The sequence below is a fragment of the Accipiter gentilis genome, chromosome 26 (genome assembly GCF_929443795.1).
Source record: "Accipiter gentilis chromosome 26, bAccGen1.1, whole genome shotgun sequence".
Classification (NCBI taxonomy): domain Eukaryota; kingdom Metazoa; phylum Chordata; class Aves; order Accipitriformes; family Accipitridae; genus Astur; species Astur gentilis.
In genome coordinates, this window is record NC_064905.1 from 16,989,903 (window position 1) to 17,007,431 (window position 17,529).

The following is a 17,529-nucleotide window of genomic DNA, read 5'->3' on the forward strand; positions in this document are numbered from 1 at the left end:
ATTGCACTTTCTAACCCCTTTGTGAAGGGGTAGAAAGAAATCTGAGGCGTAGAGAACCCTGTATCCCCCTCTAGCAGTGGAGCGGTAAGAGTTCAAGCCTGAGCGCTTCATACTGCAGCCAGGGTGCTCTTACCTGCTTCATCAACTGGCTGCTGACTGCAGCATAAAGCAGGGAGGGAGCAGGGCTGGTGCCAGAGCCCAGCTCACCAGACCTGTGTCCCTGCTGAGCTTCCTTCCAGCAGCACTGGAGCGAATGGAACAGGCGAGGGGCAGAGTGTGGAGCTGGCCGGGGTTTGTATGGTTCCAAGTGAAACCTTCGTACACAATGGTATGCTCACTTAGCAAAGAGCTGTTCTGCATCGCGCAAGCACAGCTGGGACCAGTGCTGCCTTCACCACTGTTAGCACTGGTGTTATTTGGCAGCTCCTTACCCTGACATGCAGTGGAGCTGGTGCTCCATCCACCCTGGGACAGTATCGCAGCCTGAGCTGCTGAACCAGCCTGCTGCCTTGGCCCAGTGCAGCCTTGCTCAGCCTTGAGAAAAGGGCTTTGTTTGTGAGAGACGGGCAGAAGCTAGCAGTACCCTTGCTGGTTGAGCTGTGTGCTGGAGCTGGGCACAGCAGCAGGAGTCCCTGCCCTTCTCCTGGGGAAGTACGGAAGCAGTTACACCTGCAGAGCACTGGCTTCCTCAGGAGCAGTCCCTGAGCATGCACTTGGTGGTCAGTTACACTCAATGCATTTTGGTAGCTCTAGCTTAAGCCCTCAACATGCAGAGCAGTACAAGAACATTCCCTTCCAGGATCTGTGACTGACAGCTGTTAAAAATCAACTTCAATTTTGCTTTCAGTTTTTGCAAAAGGCTTTAATTGTGTAACTACAGCAACGTGGTCACGGTGACTTTCAGAACAAGTACAAGGTGTAGTTTTTGACTCTGCAGTGAACAGAAGGCACATTTATAAAGCTCTTTCCTTCTATAGACAATTCATAAATTGACTTTCCTTAGCAAATACAAAACTGTACACGAGCCAGTGAAATTAACAGGAGCAGCTACAGTGATGATACAGAGGAACAGAAGTTAATGTGCAGAAAGGCAGGGGCATCTAGCAGGATCGAATAAACGTAGAAATGCCATATACAAATTTTAATACAAATACCTATAAAAATCAGAAAAGTGAATTTGCAGTTTAGTTTCAAATAGAACTTTAAGGGAAATTACAGTTGATACAATTTTCTTTATTATTCTAGTTGGAGAAACATTAGCTTGCATAATCCCTACAAATTATTTCACACTGCTCTTACAGTGGAAAACAGTAGAGACCAGACAGTCTGCTGCACAGAAGATGCCTGGAATTCAGAATTAAAAAAAATAATGGCTACTTTCCAATGTTAGGGTGGTCAAGGTTACGAAAGCCTTAGGAGGAATTGGACGAACAGCGCTGAAGGAGTAAAGTGTGACAAGTATCGCAAACACGGACAGGTTTGGGATACGATGGCAGTGCAAGTTCATTACTGGAGCAAGTGTTGCAGAAGATGTCCCCGCAGTTTCTGCAGTGATGCTACAAACAGAGAGAATAAGCACAGCTGCGTAAAAACAGAGCGTCACGAGGAGATAAATCAGACCTTAAAAAAAGCGTTCAGAGTCCACTGACGTCATCCTCCAATTCCCAACCGGCCCAACCCTCCCAGCCACACTTCTGCCTGCGCAGAGGCCTGAACATGACCAGGAGCTGCGCGTGCGGCGGGCCCTGCAGGTGGAGCAGGCCTGGCCAGGGGCTGGAGGAGCTGCTCTGCTGCCACTAAGCAGCTCTGGATCAGCACGCAGCCAGGCCCGTACTTTCAGGAAAGCACACGCAGGCCCGGCTCTAGAGGGAGGAAATCTGGTGCTTGTGCTGCTGGGTGGCCTGTGCAGGCACCCAGAGCTGTCCGAAACCACACAGCAGGGCCCCATTAGCCATCCCCTGCAACTGAAAGGCACCGAGCGTGGCCTGTCAGCATCCAGTCCCCAGGACACACGGCTCGAGGGGGAAGGGAGATGAACCTCAGCACAAGAGAACGCAGCCCGTAACAGCTCCCTACCAAGGAAAGCACCCAAGCAGAAGAACGTTATTTTTAGGATGGGAAATGCCAAATTACTTCTCTATGTAGTTATCATGCCAGCAAGATCAGGAATTGAAGCAGCGTGTCTTCCCTAGCAAACTGTGCAACAGCACGGTTTTTGTTTTCTGTGACAAAAGGAAAAAATAATCCACTGAACAACATTACCTTCCTTCTCGAGATAGAGAATTCCTTTTCACATTGTTTGCAGTGTGTTGCTTCATCATCCTTCAGCCAGGTATGGCCCTAGAAAATTGGAATGAAAACCTCACTGTAGATTCAAATAAATGTATAAAATAAAATTCAAAGGCAGTTTACCAACATTGTTGGTATGTTTTAAAAGCCATCTTTTAAAGTAGGATAACCTTGGTGAAGTGATGTGTTAAGGTGTGAAATGAAATGCATGTGCTTAGTCAAAATATCCATGAGAGGTAGAGTACCTTTAGTGCTTTATTTACTTCTTTAATATCTTCCATCTTCAACTTTGATCTGGAAAAAAGCAAAATCATTCCCTCTGCATGACTTTACATTTAGTTGTCTTCAATTTTACCTGCCATTCCACTGTCCAGCCATTGAATCTAAACTCTAATTCTTCAGTTAGCTCCCTGTTACAACTCTGAACTGCTCAGTATCACCAGGAAACTTCGTCACCTTGAGGCTTGCCCCCTTTTCAGTATATTCAGAAAAACATGGGAAAAGCACAGTTCCGCTGCCAGAACTCACCATTTACTGTACTGTTTCCTATCTCAGCCAGCTTACTCGTGCAAGGATCATCCCTCACTTATTTCTTGGCTGTTTAGTTTCCCATGCATAGTAATTACCTCCTAAAATTCTCATGTTTATTGATTTTTATAACTGGATGTGCTTTAAAGTTATTTGTATTTTTTTGATACTCCATCCTCCAGGTTACGTCACTTAGAGCAGTTCAGTTCCTAGAACTTACTGGCTGAGATGAAGTCCCATTTCTTGAAGAGCTTGCTCCTGCTCCTCACAGACTTTCTCTAACTGCTGCTTCTCATCTTGCAGTTTTCTCAGTTCCTATAAAATCAAGCAAAGAATGAGACATAAAAAGTTTTTTGTGTGCTAAGTTTGACCTATAACCTAGATCAGTCTATCCAAACTACCCAAGCACTTCACAAGAATAAGCTCCTTTACAAACCTACCTATTTCTAAGGCTTGATTTTTAGAATTACATGGGTGAACTACCCAGAGGTTCTGCACAAACAACAAAATCATTTAACCATATTTACCAGAAAGAGGAAGATTTTCAGGCTTTAAACATCCTTGAGCATAGCTAGAATGCAGCAGTCCTATGCCCACACACGAGCGTATAGACAGATACTGGTGTACAATTGTGTCTTCAAAATCTAAACTGCTAGATACACAGGAGCAAATTCTCTTCAGGTTAACAAGAATGTTCGCGCTTAAAAAATAAATTGCATTCAGTTGTTTTAAACACTTGAAAACACGTTCTTATTTTATTACATACAGTTGAAAGACCTCACACAGTCACTGAAAGCCCTGAACTTGCCATTTCCTACCTGAGCAGGGGTACCTCACCATGGGACAGCCGATGAGCTTTTTGTCCCCAGAGATCCCACCTCAGCTTCAGCTGCTGACTCACGGTGGCTCAGACACTCGTGCAGCTCAGGCAGGGCAGATAGCTCGAGGTGGCTGAGGAGGTTACTAAGCTGTTTTCATCGCCTGAGCCCTACACTGGCGTTTCACATGCAGACTTGTGTTAATACCAGCCAAGCTTTTGAAACCCCTCAGGGGACAGTGGTACAGAACAAACACTCTGCTACAGAGGCAATCATTGTACTGCTTCCAAGTCAGCTTTAATCCTGAACATGGGGCATGTTGGCACTGTGCATACCTTTTTCAGTCCTTCCATTTGTTGCAATTCTGTTTTAAGCAGAGTGGTAGCATCCTTCTCTTGGTGCAGTTCTCTTTGCAAAGTTTGTCTCTGTTCCTTTTCAGATTTTAACTCCTTTTCCAGAGTTGAGCTATTTAAAAAGAATTAATTCTAAGAAATAGCAGAAAAATAGTCTATAGCATTTAGATAGCAGAAAAATGTTATATAGCATTTAAGGATAGCAACACTATGAGAAGAAACCTTGCCCAAAAGAGGGCAAAAACTAGAGTGGTGTTCTGGGACATGAAAGAACAGGGGTGTTATGGCAGCAGACATCAAAAATTATATTAGCATTTTCAGGTCACAGAAAACAAGTAGCAATGAATGGCTAGAAGAAAAAAAAAAAAACCCTACCAAAAAAACCAACCCCAAAACAAAAACCAAAAACCAAGCCCCACAAGTACATATTTGACTACCTGTGTTTAAACAGCCATGTTTAAAAATGACTCTACCCTGAAGTCTGAACAGTGAAAGAAACGTTTTCTATGGGTATTAGAAGTCTTTAGAGAATTAACATTCCCTAAGAACATCAGGACACTCCCCAACCCCCAAACCCCTCCAAAAACCCCAATGCATTTGGATGACAGTCACTTAAATGCTCATCCTACAAGCATGACAGTACCTATCTCCAGATTTAGTAAAAAAGCCATTGAAAGCTCCACTGCTAGTCTGAATGGCCAGATTTCTATTTGCACTCTGTGCTCTCAATTGGATATTCTGGAAAAAACATTTCCAAATCCTCATGCTAACTGTGCATTATAACAGAAGCGCTGTGCTTTCCTAGATCTTGCATACTTCTGACAATACTTGCTGAACCCAATATAATTCAAACCTACCCCTCTTTAGACCTTAGCACAAAAGGAGTAGAAAGCACTTCTTAAAGAAATGGCAGAAGGGAAGGAAAAAAACCCGATCAGATTAAATACCATTTACTATCCAGTTGGGACATCTGTTGCCGACAAGTGTCAAGCCTGCCAGCAAGGTCTTGCTTCATCTTGTTGCATCTTTCTTCTGCAGTCTGCCTTGCCTTTTCTGCATGCTGCAATCTACAAAGTAAGGAACATATACATTTGTTGTAAATTCACATCCTCCTTACCTACACCCTCTCATTCTGTTCACCATACAGATCTTTAAAAGCTTGAACTGAAAATGTTAGAGGAGAAAAAAAAAGACTTTTGAAAGCAACTGTTTCTGCAAAAAAACCACCCCAAAAGCGAGAGTCATACCTGTTCTCAAACTAAAGTCAACATGTTTTGAAACAGCCTGCCTATGGAAAGAGCTATGGTTTTTGAATGATGTCAATTATGGGCATGTTTGCCTGGGAAAAGAGAACAGGCAAGCGCAGAGGGTGATAAGGAGGGGAAAGGAAAAAGAACGTCATGCTGGCACGCATGCCCAAATGTTTATAGGAGGTGTATGGAAGGTCATCCTATAAAGGTTTCAGCTGGAAACTTTCTGCCGACTTCAGTGTTGACTTTCTGAGCTTGTAATGATTACCTCTCTTCCATTTGTTTCATAGAGGACAACATCTCATTTGTTTTTCCTTCAAAAGAGGATATTGCTTCTGTTTTCTGTTGTAATGAACACTCTGCATTCTGTAAGAATAAGTGAATAGATATTCCAGGTAATACATTTTAGTTTTCCAAAGCACAAAGTGTTAGTGTTTAATGAAAGTCTGCCACTAGATAAACAATGTTTTGCTTGTCACATGGCCATGACTGGGTCTAACGGGAACGTACAAACAAAATGCTATTAATGCCAGAGCAGACACGCCTCAATTTGTTAAGAGCTCAGAAGAAAACTTAACTGTACTAAGTTTCGACCTATGAGATAAACCACAAGCCCCAAATCTTCTCTTTAGAAAAAAGTTTTAAGTAGTAAGTGAGATTGAATTGACAAGATAAGAATATCAATTATGATTTGAATGTAACAACTGCACTCAGTCAGCATGGAACCAGGAAGACAAAAACAAACCTAAAATAAATACAGCTTTTGAAAGCAAAGGCATACCTCAGCACTGGGGTTTCACTGGCCATTGCCTTGCAAGTTTCTGTGCATCTGTGAAGGAGGCAAAGGCCAGGATAAAGCCTGAACAGGCACGAGGAAATAGTCCATAAAAACTGAGAGGAATCCCCTCTGGATTTCTGGCACCAGGTATGGGAGGGGAAGTCTAGTTAAAATCTTATTGCATTAATAAGAGACAAGCTCTGTATATCTTGTATGAACACTACTACTCCATCACTTCCTTGTAGAAATGCCTATCAGTACATTTTTTGTCCAATTGAAAAAAACAAGACAGAACACCACAGCCCACTCAAACAACAAAAAAACCCCACAAAAACATTCCCAAATCCCTGCAATAGATGACACAAAGGATGGAGAAAGTAAACTCTAAAAACTGCCAGGGTAAGGAAGACAGGCCCAGAAAGCAAAATGTTTTTTCATTTTATTTCTCTAACCATCTTATATCTGGAGAGCCAGGTCTTATGCTAAAAGGGGTATAATGAAATACCTAAACCAGTTCAACAACTTTTTGGTAGCTCCAGAGGCCAGCCTGACCACAGCATTCCTCCCTCCCCAAATCCAGTGTTGCCTTTCCACTGGCTATGGCACTCAGCTGACCATTTGGGTACAGAACACAGGACATAGATAGGCAAAAATAACTGACAGTTTTCTAATGCTTTAGAGAGGCTTATTGCTGGTTTCTACAGTAAAGCGTTCAATGTGGTGCAGGTGAAAGGCAAGACAACACAGATGGGAAGGAGAAGCAAGACAGTTCCTGGATGCAGTAAGTAATTTTTTTAAAGACTTATCATTCAGTGGTTAGAACAAAGGACTCCTGCAAACACTTTATCCCCTGTGAGATCTCTCCATTTGTCTCAGCGTTTGTTGGATGATCCTATGGCATACTATGCAGCATACTCAAGGAAATTCCCTTTCTTTCCAAACATATCCCATATCATACCAATAATGAAGCATAATAAAAAATTAAACAATTCCTTCTACAGTTTTAAAACAGATATTAAGAAAATTGTTGCATCTAAGTATTACTTCAGATGCATATAAGTGCCTACATGTCCTCAGTGCACGATTAACACGTAAAGACCACCACTACAGCTGTTCTTTCTATTCTCCACTATGTACATACCTGAGATTTGTGAAACATCTGCAAGTTAATAGCCTTCACTTCTTCTAACTGTTGGCGAAGTGCAACTAAAGTGTCTTGTTTTTCATGAGTATCTTTTTCCAGAAGTTTCATGGCAATTTCCATTTCTGTTTTCATTCCAATTTGTAGCTCCAACTCTTTCTCTAGTTCCTTACAAAGAGATTCCCTAGTTACTGCTATGTGGTCATTATGTCAGCATAAGCATTTCCAAAACCCATATAACCTCATACACAAACTATGTATTACTCTGATATAATAATGAACTATAATTTTACAGAAGAACTAGGTCTCAAACAATCCATTAAGTTAGCAAGACTGAAATACTATTTCAGCTCTCAGATCAGGGCAAGGGTGCAGATCTGCTGGCATGAAGTGTAGAGCTTGGTGTGTAACTTAGCAGCCTGTCAAATGAAGCATTTCTCCTGGCAGCTGGACTTGGGCTGACTTAGAGCCATAGGCTTCAGCAAGCCTGGGCAATCTCTTCACCAGTCACTAATTAGCAGTTCACTGTGCAAGTGACTGTTGTGCATATACCATATTTTCCTCCATAAAGACAGCTGCCTCTCTTGTGTTTTGATCTTAGTCTCTGCTATAATAATGCTGGCAGGTTCTTAAACGGGGAAAGACCTTTTATTTTCAGCATTCCAAAAGCCCCAATTTCCAGTTCTTTACAGACACTGTTAATGAACAATGTCCAGCATCTTGCTTGCAATTCCTTTAAGAATTCCGAATAGCTGCAAAAAGTGCACAGCATACATCTTATACTTGTAATGCTACCTTAAAGTATGCAGAATCCTATATTTTTCATTTCACTTTCTATAGTTAAGTTTCCTTACCAGCCTAATTTTTTTTTCTTCTTTCAGCTGCTTCCAAACATCACTGTACATTTCATCAAGTCCCTGGCGTGACTGCTTGTAAGTATCCAATTCTACTTTTGTATCCTCTTTCGTTACCTATAGGAAACATCAGCAAAAAAGCCACATAAGATCACAAAGCTATGTATTTAAAGTATGCCTTAAGTTCTTGTGTGTAACACAATATTTCTATGTGCTATTTCAAGTAAAATCCTACTATTTTACAATTAATTAGCTGGCAAATGTTAATAAGCTGACGTTTCAAAGGATAAAGCAAAAATAAAAATAAGCCATTCTAATACTTTTAATGCTTTCTCCCTTCTGCAAGTGTATGTTTAAGTCTGTAGTAAAGAACAGCAAAATCTACCACCTGTGCCTACCATGCACAAAAACAGTGATCTATGCAGTAGCATGCTAAACAGTGCTTAGCATTCCAGTTCAAAGTGCTTTTGAAAGCACTAACTACAGTTGATCAAAAAAGATCACTTATTTTAAGGATCCTCATTATCTTTAAATAGGTGTCCCACCTCTACACTTTTTTCACTCCGTTCACGAATTAATTCATTTTGTTGTTTTAACTGCTGCTGCTCTTCCTGAAGTGATCCAATTCGGTCAGTTGCTGCTGCAAGCTGTTTACAAAGAGAACATATCTATATTTAATCACTGTACAAGCATGCAACATCTGGAGGAATTCTAAAGTTAGTAGCTCAACCTTTGTAGCAGGTGCACTGCTCACTTCCCCTTTTGTCCCTTTCATTCTCCCCAGAAGCTGCCTGACCCTTTTGCAGCCACACTCACTATACAGCCTAAATTAATAAGCCCACCAGCATTCGTTCACTTGACTTCTGCTTCACACCCTCATAATTATTTTTAAATATTAACTGTGCAAAGAAATGCATCCTAGTGTAAAAGGCTAAAATCCACCACAGATCTGTGATCTGTGGTATAAATTCTGGTATGAAATAGAACTCATACAGCAAGTCAGGCTCAACATTCACTGCTGGAACCTTATGGCTTTTTCAAGTGGAGATACCCTCAACAGTATCAGAAATTGGACTACACAGATACACTCTGAACAAGACATATACACATGTTATATACATTTTTTATGTATATAACCACACCACACCACCACCCCCCACCACCCCCCCCCCAACCCAGAACAACCACTATCAGGCATGCTGCTGGATTCTATCTCAGTTCCCAGCTAGGAAAGATTTCCTAATTGAAGTGTGATTCTTTTCCTTCTCTTTTTCCGAGTTCTGTTTAACACACATGACAAATACATACACTTGTGTATGTGCAGAAGGAAGAGGGACAAGTCACATTCATTACAGTGGTATGATTACTTTTGGGTGGAGACACGATTGCAAGACAAAAAACTTGATTAAGGAAACCTGTCTACCAAATCAGTGCCCAAAAGCACCTTAACAGCTAACATAAGGTAGAAGCTTTCCACAGAGCTTTCCCCATGTGCTGACTCATGCCAGTCCTACCAATCCCCCACATTCCACTAGTATCAACTCAAATATTTTCAGTCTAAGGTATGTTCTTAGGGAGTTTTGCCTCTAATGGAAAACAGCTATGAGAAATATTTAACAGACCAGACACAAACCTCTTCCTGGAGTTTTGAATTGGTCTTTTCTAAACAGTCTATTTTGTTCTGAAGATCTGCAACCGTGCAACTGCACCAAGGAAAAGAGATGCATAAAAACAATAAAAGAAGTGCCAATGTCCATCATTTATTCCTATCCTCAACCATGCTTTTACCATCTTGCATTTGTTAACAATGAAATACTTTGGTGAGCTGGCAAAAAATCTGGAGGAAGGATAACTGTCCCTCTTAAGCACCGAGAGGACCATGCATTTCCCTACAGTTGGCAGCCTACTGTATTAGTTGGCAACCCTGTTCTGGCTTAGCTTTTGCAGTCTTAACAGCTCTCATGTTCAAGAGGGTAAGTGAGGCCTGCTCCTCCCACTGAACAACCTATGGGGGAAGAATAAAGACTCTTCCTCTAAAGAATGAATCTCCAGATACACTTGTAATAGTTTTCTCTTGAAAAAGTAGCTCCAAAGTCTTCTGTTAGTCACTAGTAAGTTTCCAAAAAGTAAACTACTATTACACAGACTTGTTTTCTGCATTGCATATGCCATCAGAAGAGTAAGATTACACGATTAAACTAAGATTTTGGGAAATAATCAGAAAAGGCATTTCAATATCAGACAAAAATCTACAAGACTGTAAGCAGAGACAAAGCCATACCGGAAAAGCTACACAGGGCAAGTGTTTGTATATTAGAATAGACTAAAATCCCACCTTAGATGTCGGTTGAGCTCTTCCACATAATGCTTCTGGTCAAGGACAGCTGTAATCCCTCCATCTCTAGTTGTAAAAGTGAGAATTTGTTGATTGAGAAGAAACTCCTTCATTCTAAAGTGTTGTAGTTTGTACTAAGGCTTTCAGCATAGACTTGCAAACTGAGTTTCTCCTTTTCTTATAAAAATACTTGTGCCTGAGCTAGACTGGAAGCACTAGGGAGATGAAGCAGCTGTTTATCGGCTTCTCCTCAGCAGCTATACAGTAAAGTGCTCTGAAGTGCCAGAAGCACACAAACTATGAAGTCCCTTCCATTCACTACAGGTCTTCTGGATACAGTGATGGTAACAGTTACAGTCTCTAATTCACCTAACATTTCACCTAAACCTACTTTTTTTTCCTCCATAACTGATCTCTCCTACAAAGACAGCTCCTTGACTGAGAGCATTTCTGAAACAGTGCTTAGAAACAAAGCAGTGATTCAGTAGTGGGTGACCTGGCAGATCACGTGTCCTAAAATCAAATAAAAACACAATCTAAAATTTTGGGTGCTTTTAATTTGCTCCCAGCTCGAGACACAAACTCTCCACACTGTATTGTTAAAACTACCATGTGCTCAACCTTTGAAAATTAGTACTTTGGTTTAGCTAACAAAATCTATTTTGGATTCTCTTTTTCAGATGATAAAACGAGTTTGAGGTTTCTAACACTCGTGTGCTCCCACAGACTGACAGGTTTGTTCTACAAAAAACATACCAACTTAGAATCATAAATTCACCATACATACTGTTTGCCATCACTGTCTTGTGTTTCCTTAAGGTACAAGGAAAAATCAATCACTCCAACCTGAAAAATATATTTAAAATATTAACACACCTTCACAGTGCAACTCTGCATAGCAGCAGGCATTACTTTATATTAGGAAAAAGGTAAAAATCTGAAGCTGAAGTTTAGAGAGACAGGTAATACTTATATTCTTCCTAGCTGAAGCAAATGTGCAAGCTAGTGCTTGTCATAAAAGCATCAAAATAACCATATTCAGTGTGCTCAGTTTCCTAGCAGTTATTAGTTTTGACAGCATTTCCATAAACTGCTGCTTAAAGAGATGGATACCTATGTACTTTTTTATGATTCAACGTGGGAAACATGACAAGCTTCAATACAGGACATTCTGGACAGAGTTCTGGACCCATCTCAGTAAAGTATTTATGGATGTGCTTAATTCTATTAGAATCTCATACCAACTGATGTTATCTAATCTTTAATCTTCACCTGGGAATCCAAGTCTTCTCCTTTCAAGCAAAGGTTTGCATCAATAACATTCAGTCCAACTAGCAGACCCACAATGACTGCTCCTTCCTCCTCCATCATCAACGCATCAGGTTCATAAAATTCGCTAGAAGAAATATTATAAGGCATCACTGCACATCAAAATGATAATAGTACTTCCATCACTAAAGTCATATAAACAGTAATGTAGTCCTTATAAAGCACAGCTGATCAGCCCCTTCTCACTAATTTATCGTGCAAGGCAGAAAATGCAGAACTCTCACAAAGAATACTCGTTCTTCTGTAGGTTCACTGCAAAACCAACAAACAACTTGCTCCTCTGCAGGCTGCAAGAACAAGCTTAAACTGGTCAATTAATGACCTCTCACTACAGCAACGCAAGGTTTCAGTGATTCAGTGAATACAATCTACGTACGTCTGTACTGTTACCTTAATAGATGCTTATGGTCCAAGAGTACTTTGAGATAATCCGCCAGTTTCTTTTGCATGAGTGCTAGATAAAGCCACGCCCTTCCTCTTCCCACAGCAGTCCTAAAATGAAAGGTGCATGTTTTGGTATAAAAAAAAAAAAGGTGTTTTTTTAAGTAGATGTGTGTGATTCAAAATTCTCCCTTTACAAAGGGAGATGAAGGTTGTTATTTACTAAAAGCCCCAAAATTAAAGAAGCAATCCCTGGGGAAATGAAGTGCTGTCCCCAGAACACAGAAGCATTTAAGTATATCCCATTGCTTCAGCAAACATTTTCAACTACCACCATAACCCAACTATTGATGCATCCTAGCATTAAAACTAGTCTCTTTCCATCACCCTGAATTACCCAAATTAAATACTACTAGCACATGCACAAAATGACAGAAAGTCATAAAAGTGAGGGAAAGAAGGGGAAAGAAAATAGCTGTGAAGACTTTATGGTTATTTTTAGCAAGGTTACAGATGTTTCCAAATGCTGTTTTTAATCTGACAGCATTGTTTGAATCAGCAGCACTGCGTATTTTGACATATCCTTCTTGTCTCTTGAAGGAGTCAATGCCTCCTACATACCCTCTTTTTCTCTTTGGGAACAAGATCTTCCTTAATGGAAGGCGAGAGACTATATGAAGGATTCTTTCTCCCAGCAGTATAAGTGAAAAGCACCATCCCCAACTATCAACTTACTTCAACTCTGGCAGATTTTTAACGCTAGTTGCTATATCTGATGCTTCAGGACAAAGTTTTTCCACTAGCTCCAAAGGCCCAAAAAACGATTTGTTCTGTCCAATAAAAGTCTTCTTCACTAAAATGAGTATACAGAGAAATTTGTGAGGAAAAGCGACAGGCTTCCAACTCCAGAATTACAAATTTTAGTCTACGTTTTACTTTGTCTTACCAGCTTTTAACATGTCAACGAAAAGGGAGCACTAAAAATACCTCGACAATTTAGGAGGCACAGAACACAGGGTATATGAGAAAGTAACCACACAGTTCTATCTGTAATACCGATTAGCATCACACGGTGTACGCAATTAATATCAAGGTCACACAGAAGCCAAATTGGAGACACAGTGAGACGCGACACAAGCTCGTTTGTCTGCCTCCCCTCAGCGTGGCAGCCGGCGCAGCCGTGGGGGAGCAGGTGCCCACCTTTCAGCCCGTGCTTGAGGCAGTGCTCCAGCACCACGAAGAACTGCTGCAAGGGAGGGAAGTCGGAGTCCAGGGTCCGGCCCAGGCTCAGGGCCGACTGGATCAGGATTTTGATACTGAGCTTCATCATGTTCATGAGGTTGGCGCGCTCCTCCATGGCGTGGTACCGCGCACCTGGGGTTGGGGGGACACGGGTGGAGAAAGAAAAGCTGCTTTTAGTAACGCACGCCTCCTGACCCCTCACAGCGCTGACAGGAGCGGTGCCTCCCCGGCTCGGTCTCCATCTTGCGGAGGCGAACGGCTCGAGAAGAGCTGGGTGTAAGACACGGGTGAATCCCGCCTCCCCCCACCCGCAACAGGCTGTACGCGCGGATCGAAAACTGACCCCGGGGCGGTGGGGAGGGGGGGGGGGCGGAGCGGGGCCGCTGCCCCGGCCCTGCCGCTCCCAGCACCCGCCGCCCCCCGCGGGGACACGGCACCTTCCCCCCGGGCCTGGCGCCGCCTTAGCTGCCGCACAGCGCAGGCCCTACCTGGGCGGCGGGGCGCGGCCCCCCCCGACGGGCTGAGGCAACCCCTCCCCGCCCGCGTTACCACGGCAACAGCACACGCACCACTACCACCCCCCCACTGCCAGGCAACTCTCGCGAGACCGAGCCTGGGCAGCGCCAGGCGCCATTTTAGAAAGAGTCTGTGGTGCGTGGCGCGGGCAGCCAGCGGGGGCTGAGCGCCCTTCGTCAGCGTCTTTCCCCCATCCCCAGGCGGGTATTGCTGCTTCTCCTCGCCAAGGCGGGACAGGCTGTCCTTCCTTAAACCTGAAGGGGGGCGAGACAAAAACAGGCTGCCAGCTACTGCTTTTCCTTCAGTCAACAACAGGTTCTGACACAAGCTGCCAACCGCAGACCAGTGGCCGCCTAAATGATCTTTTGAGCCAACGCTGTTGCAGTAGGAGAATCCTGCTGTCACCTGTGGATCAAACATGGTCATACTCCCTTACAGAAATAGCAGTTGCAGAAGACCCAAGTCTTAACAGACTGTGTAGAGCCCCTGCGTAAGTCACATGCAAGATTGTTAACGCTGTGCAAAAATCTCTTTCGGTACTAATTTTCATTATTACCTACCTTTTTGTGCACATAATCTTAATTTAGGATTAAAACCGAGCAAAACTCTTATCAGAAGAGTGAAAAGAGTCATTCTGATCAAACTGATCTTGATAATCACAAAGCACACCAAGCCCTGTCTTCTCAGTAGCCTCTTGTATCAATGACTATAGTCAACATAGCGGATGCCTCAAAATTGCATATAATGCCTTGAGATGAGACTGAGGCCTAAAAGGGCTGTAACAGTTTGTTGTCAATATTGTCAGGTACACATCAAGAGCAGAAAAAAAAGCTGACTGCAGAAACACAAAATCAGTGACTTTGGGTATTGTGGTGTTTCAGTAACAACGACAACTTATTTTGATGGTTTCCCGAATTTGAATTTTTACTTTATCAGGAATATTTTGCTTGTAAGCCTTGCTCAAGGTACATGTATTATCCACAAGACTTAAAAAAACCTCCAGCAAAACAAAACCTGTGAATGAAGTGTTCTTTATGAACACAAACAGTGTCTTAATAAGGGTTTGTATTAAGTTAACTAATTACTTGAACAATTTTTTTAGACTGTTGCAAATTTACACAGTCAAGTACATCTTTTGCAAACAAGTTGGTACATGCAAAATAGGCAGATATTAGACACATTACCAAAGCCAAGCCTCAAAGATTAGGAATTGGGTTACCTAAGTGCAAAAGATCTGAGACATTATGCTGCAATCTTTAAGAATGCAGTCACACAGTCTAGAAGCTCATTCAACAGGTTTGTTTTAACATCTTTTTGAAGCCCCATGCCTTGTTTACTGTAATTATTCAGTGTGCTTTGAAGTCAGAAAACACTGAAGCAGGAAGAAAAGCTAACAGTTCTCCATTTTTTGGTCTTTCTTTCTTGATTTGTATTCTTTAGAGTTGTAGTTCCTGGCCTTCTCTGCAAGGCAGGACATAGTTTCTTCAGTAGCAGCACTGGTTTTATGATGTGCCTTTTTGTATGTCCAACTGACTGCATAGCATGCAGCACAGTTTACGTGTGATCAACAGATCTGAACTAGCAGGTAGAGGTTATAAAATCTCTGGGAAAAGATGGCAGCAGGGAACAAGTTGCTAGTTTTCCACAAGTGGTCTTCCAGGCCTCAGCTTATTTTTTAAAAATACCTGCTTTAAATTGAATTTATAGTTCTTGGTCAAAGGTAATAATGAATAGGCAGAATAGGCAGAACAGGTGATTTAGTGCCAGTTCACATTTCGTATCCAAGTTATGAACAGATATTTCTTACGGAATTTTCCACAAAACTGATCAACATCTTATCTGAATACTTTGAACAATTTGGGGAGGTGGTGTTATATTCCCTTATTTTACAGATAAGAAGCTGAAAGATTATGGTAAAAGTTCCATTAAGTGTGGGGGCTCCGTTTCAGGCAAGAGACCATTTTATTCCCCACCCCCTGACAAATGCTGTATGTTGTTTTGAATTGCATCTATTCACAGCATTATTCCAAATGCAGCTGAAGAAAATGGGATATTCTGCCCCTCCTCAGGTTAGATCCCAGGTGCTCAAGATGGGCATCCAGGAAACAAATATGTGAAAAGCTTGGTGTGAGACTTAGAGATGCAGAGAAAGACAAGAATCTAGGTTTTTTTTTTCAGGACAGAATTAATCTTAACTCTGACTATGCAACACTGAGGAATTTTCACAAAAAAATAAAAAAGTCCATCAGCAGTAACTTATTTCACCATGCAGTCACAATTCATCCCCACAAAACTCCAGCTGGAATACTTAATATCATTAAAAACAAAAAGGTCAGCATCAGTTAGCAAAACTCAGCTCTATTGCTCCAAAACCATTAAGCACTAGTCTGAGACCCTGGAGTACAAGACTCTAGGCCCAATTACTGCTACATTGGAATGTTTTTGTTTCCATGTTATGAATATCACTGAGGTTTAATTTCCATATGAATTCAACTAAAGCCCTTTTAATTCAGTTTTAAGAGACCTGTTGTATAAATCTGTATGGTTGCTATGCCCATGAATACAGATGTTTAGTAAAGCAAGCTGTGGCTAAATAGAAGGCATTTTTAGCACAGTTAAGTAATTTATAATAAATCTGCATCTTGGTTAACTTGCCGACTTTCTGACATTAAAGCTATATGAGAAGCACAGTATAGTTCCTTCTCTGAACCAGCACACCTAGGAAGGATAACGAATTGACTAGGTCACTTACGAGTGCAGTCAGGCTGCTGCTGAGGTGAACTTTAAGGGAGAGGGAGAAATGGAATCAAATAAAAGCTTACTGCATAAGACTAAAGTCAGTTTTCCCAAATATATTAAGAGTTTAGGAATCTTCTGATTGCCATAAATTTTGTTCCACATCTGTGTTGTTTGTATAATTTTGCTTAAATAAAGACCTGCAGCATCAGGTTTTTAAAAATAAATTCAAAGTAATAACCATGCATCACGGACACTAATCAACAGCACTTACGGGAGCAAACTTATTTGCGCACCATAAAAGCAAGTTTACTAAATAAGCATAACCATACTTGTTTTTGCTGTGCTGTCATTGCTGACTGGTTTGGATATGAATCCTACCAAAGATGCAGACTTCAGAGCGTTGCCATAGCTCAGCGCTAAGTTTTCCGAGGCTTTCTTGGCCAGCGACAAGATGGGAGCAGACCACCTCGCTTCTTCCGTTTTCTCCTTTTCCTCGTTTTTCAACTCAGCCGCATCAGGAATCTGTTTTTTGTCAATAATCTCAAAGTCTTCTTTTATTTCCGCGGCAGATGCGGTGCAACTCTCCCCTTCAGCCATCTTTAACGTGTCATATGACACTAGTCATGAGCAATCGAGTCGGCAGCCCCACGCCCTGCCTGCCGGTGGAAGGCCGGTACCGAAGAGCCAGCTGAACCGTTTTAAAGCAGCTGCATGCATAAGCAGGACTCTACGACAGGCTTTTCCAGAACTGAGCAGTGTGCTTGATGTTCTGAGTTAAAGTCTCCGGGGGGCGGAAGAAGAAGAAGAAAGAGTTTTACTTTTAAACAAATTATGAAAGTGACAAAAATACACTTTACAGGTTCTTGTTGCTATCTGTGTTCCCAAACATCATTTTCTAGTAGAAAATTTATAGTATCTTTTGACATCCCAGATTTAGGCAGTTAAGTTGTGACAACTTAAAGAGATCTTCATTACT

The 17,529-nt window shown here is 41.8% G+C and overlaps 1 protein-coding gene across 4 annotated transcripts; it reads right to left on the reverse strand.

Moving 5' to 3' along the window:
* Nucleotides 1-820: 820 nt before the first annotated feature.
* On the reverse strand, nucleotides 821-17,164 carry RUFY1 (RUN and FYVE domain containing 1). Of its 4 annotated transcripts, none has more exons than XM_049829506.1 (18): nucleotides 16,883-17,164; nucleotides 13,257-13,430; nucleotides 12,792-12,909; nucleotides 12,066-12,167; nucleotides 11,619-11,742; nucleotides 11,134-11,192; nucleotides 10,347-10,412; nucleotides 9,645-9,714; nucleotides 8,557-8,658; nucleotides 8,012-8,128; nucleotides 7,158-7,325; nucleotides 5,507-5,604; nucleotides 4,936-5,055; nucleotides 3,971-4,100; nucleotides 3,038-3,132; nucleotides 2,535-2,583; nucleotides 2,250-2,340; nucleotides 821-1,581 (listed from the first exon to the last, which is right to left on the reverse strand). In XM_049829506.1, the coding sequence occupies exons 1-18, from the start codon at nucleotides 17,148-17,150 to the stop codon at nucleotides 1,358-1,360; spliced, it is 2,175 nt and encodes a 724-aa protein (XP_049685463.1). In that variant the 5' UTR covers nucleotides 17,151-17,164; the 3' UTR covers nucleotides 821-1,357. The 4 variants fall into 4 exon arrangements, 3 of the variants coding, with proteins under 3 accessions (XP_049685463.1, XP_049685461.1, XP_049685462.1); XM_049829504.1 differs by having other exon boundaries at nucleotides 824-1,556; nucleotides 2,263-2,340; XM_049829505.1 differs by having other exon boundaries at nucleotides 824-1,556; nucleotides 2,263-2,340; nucleotides 16,932-17,036.
* Nucleotides 17,165-17,529: the final 365 nt, after the last annotated feature.

Bases quoted from the DNA above. Each gene is read 5' to 3' on its own strand.
- RUFY1 (XM_049829506.1), bottom strand. From the start codon at position 17,150: ATGGCTGAAGGGGAGAGTTGCACCGCATCTGCCGCGGAAATAAAAGAA. The intron at 10,413-11,133 runs GTATGTATGGTG...TTTTACAACTAG, and splicing joins CAAGACAGTGATGGCAAACA to AGATGGAGGGATTACAGCTG. The intron at 2,584-3,037 runs GTAAGTTCTAGG...GCTTTTTTCCAG, and splicing joins ATGGGACTTCATCTCAGCCA to ATCAAAGTTGAAGATGGAAG.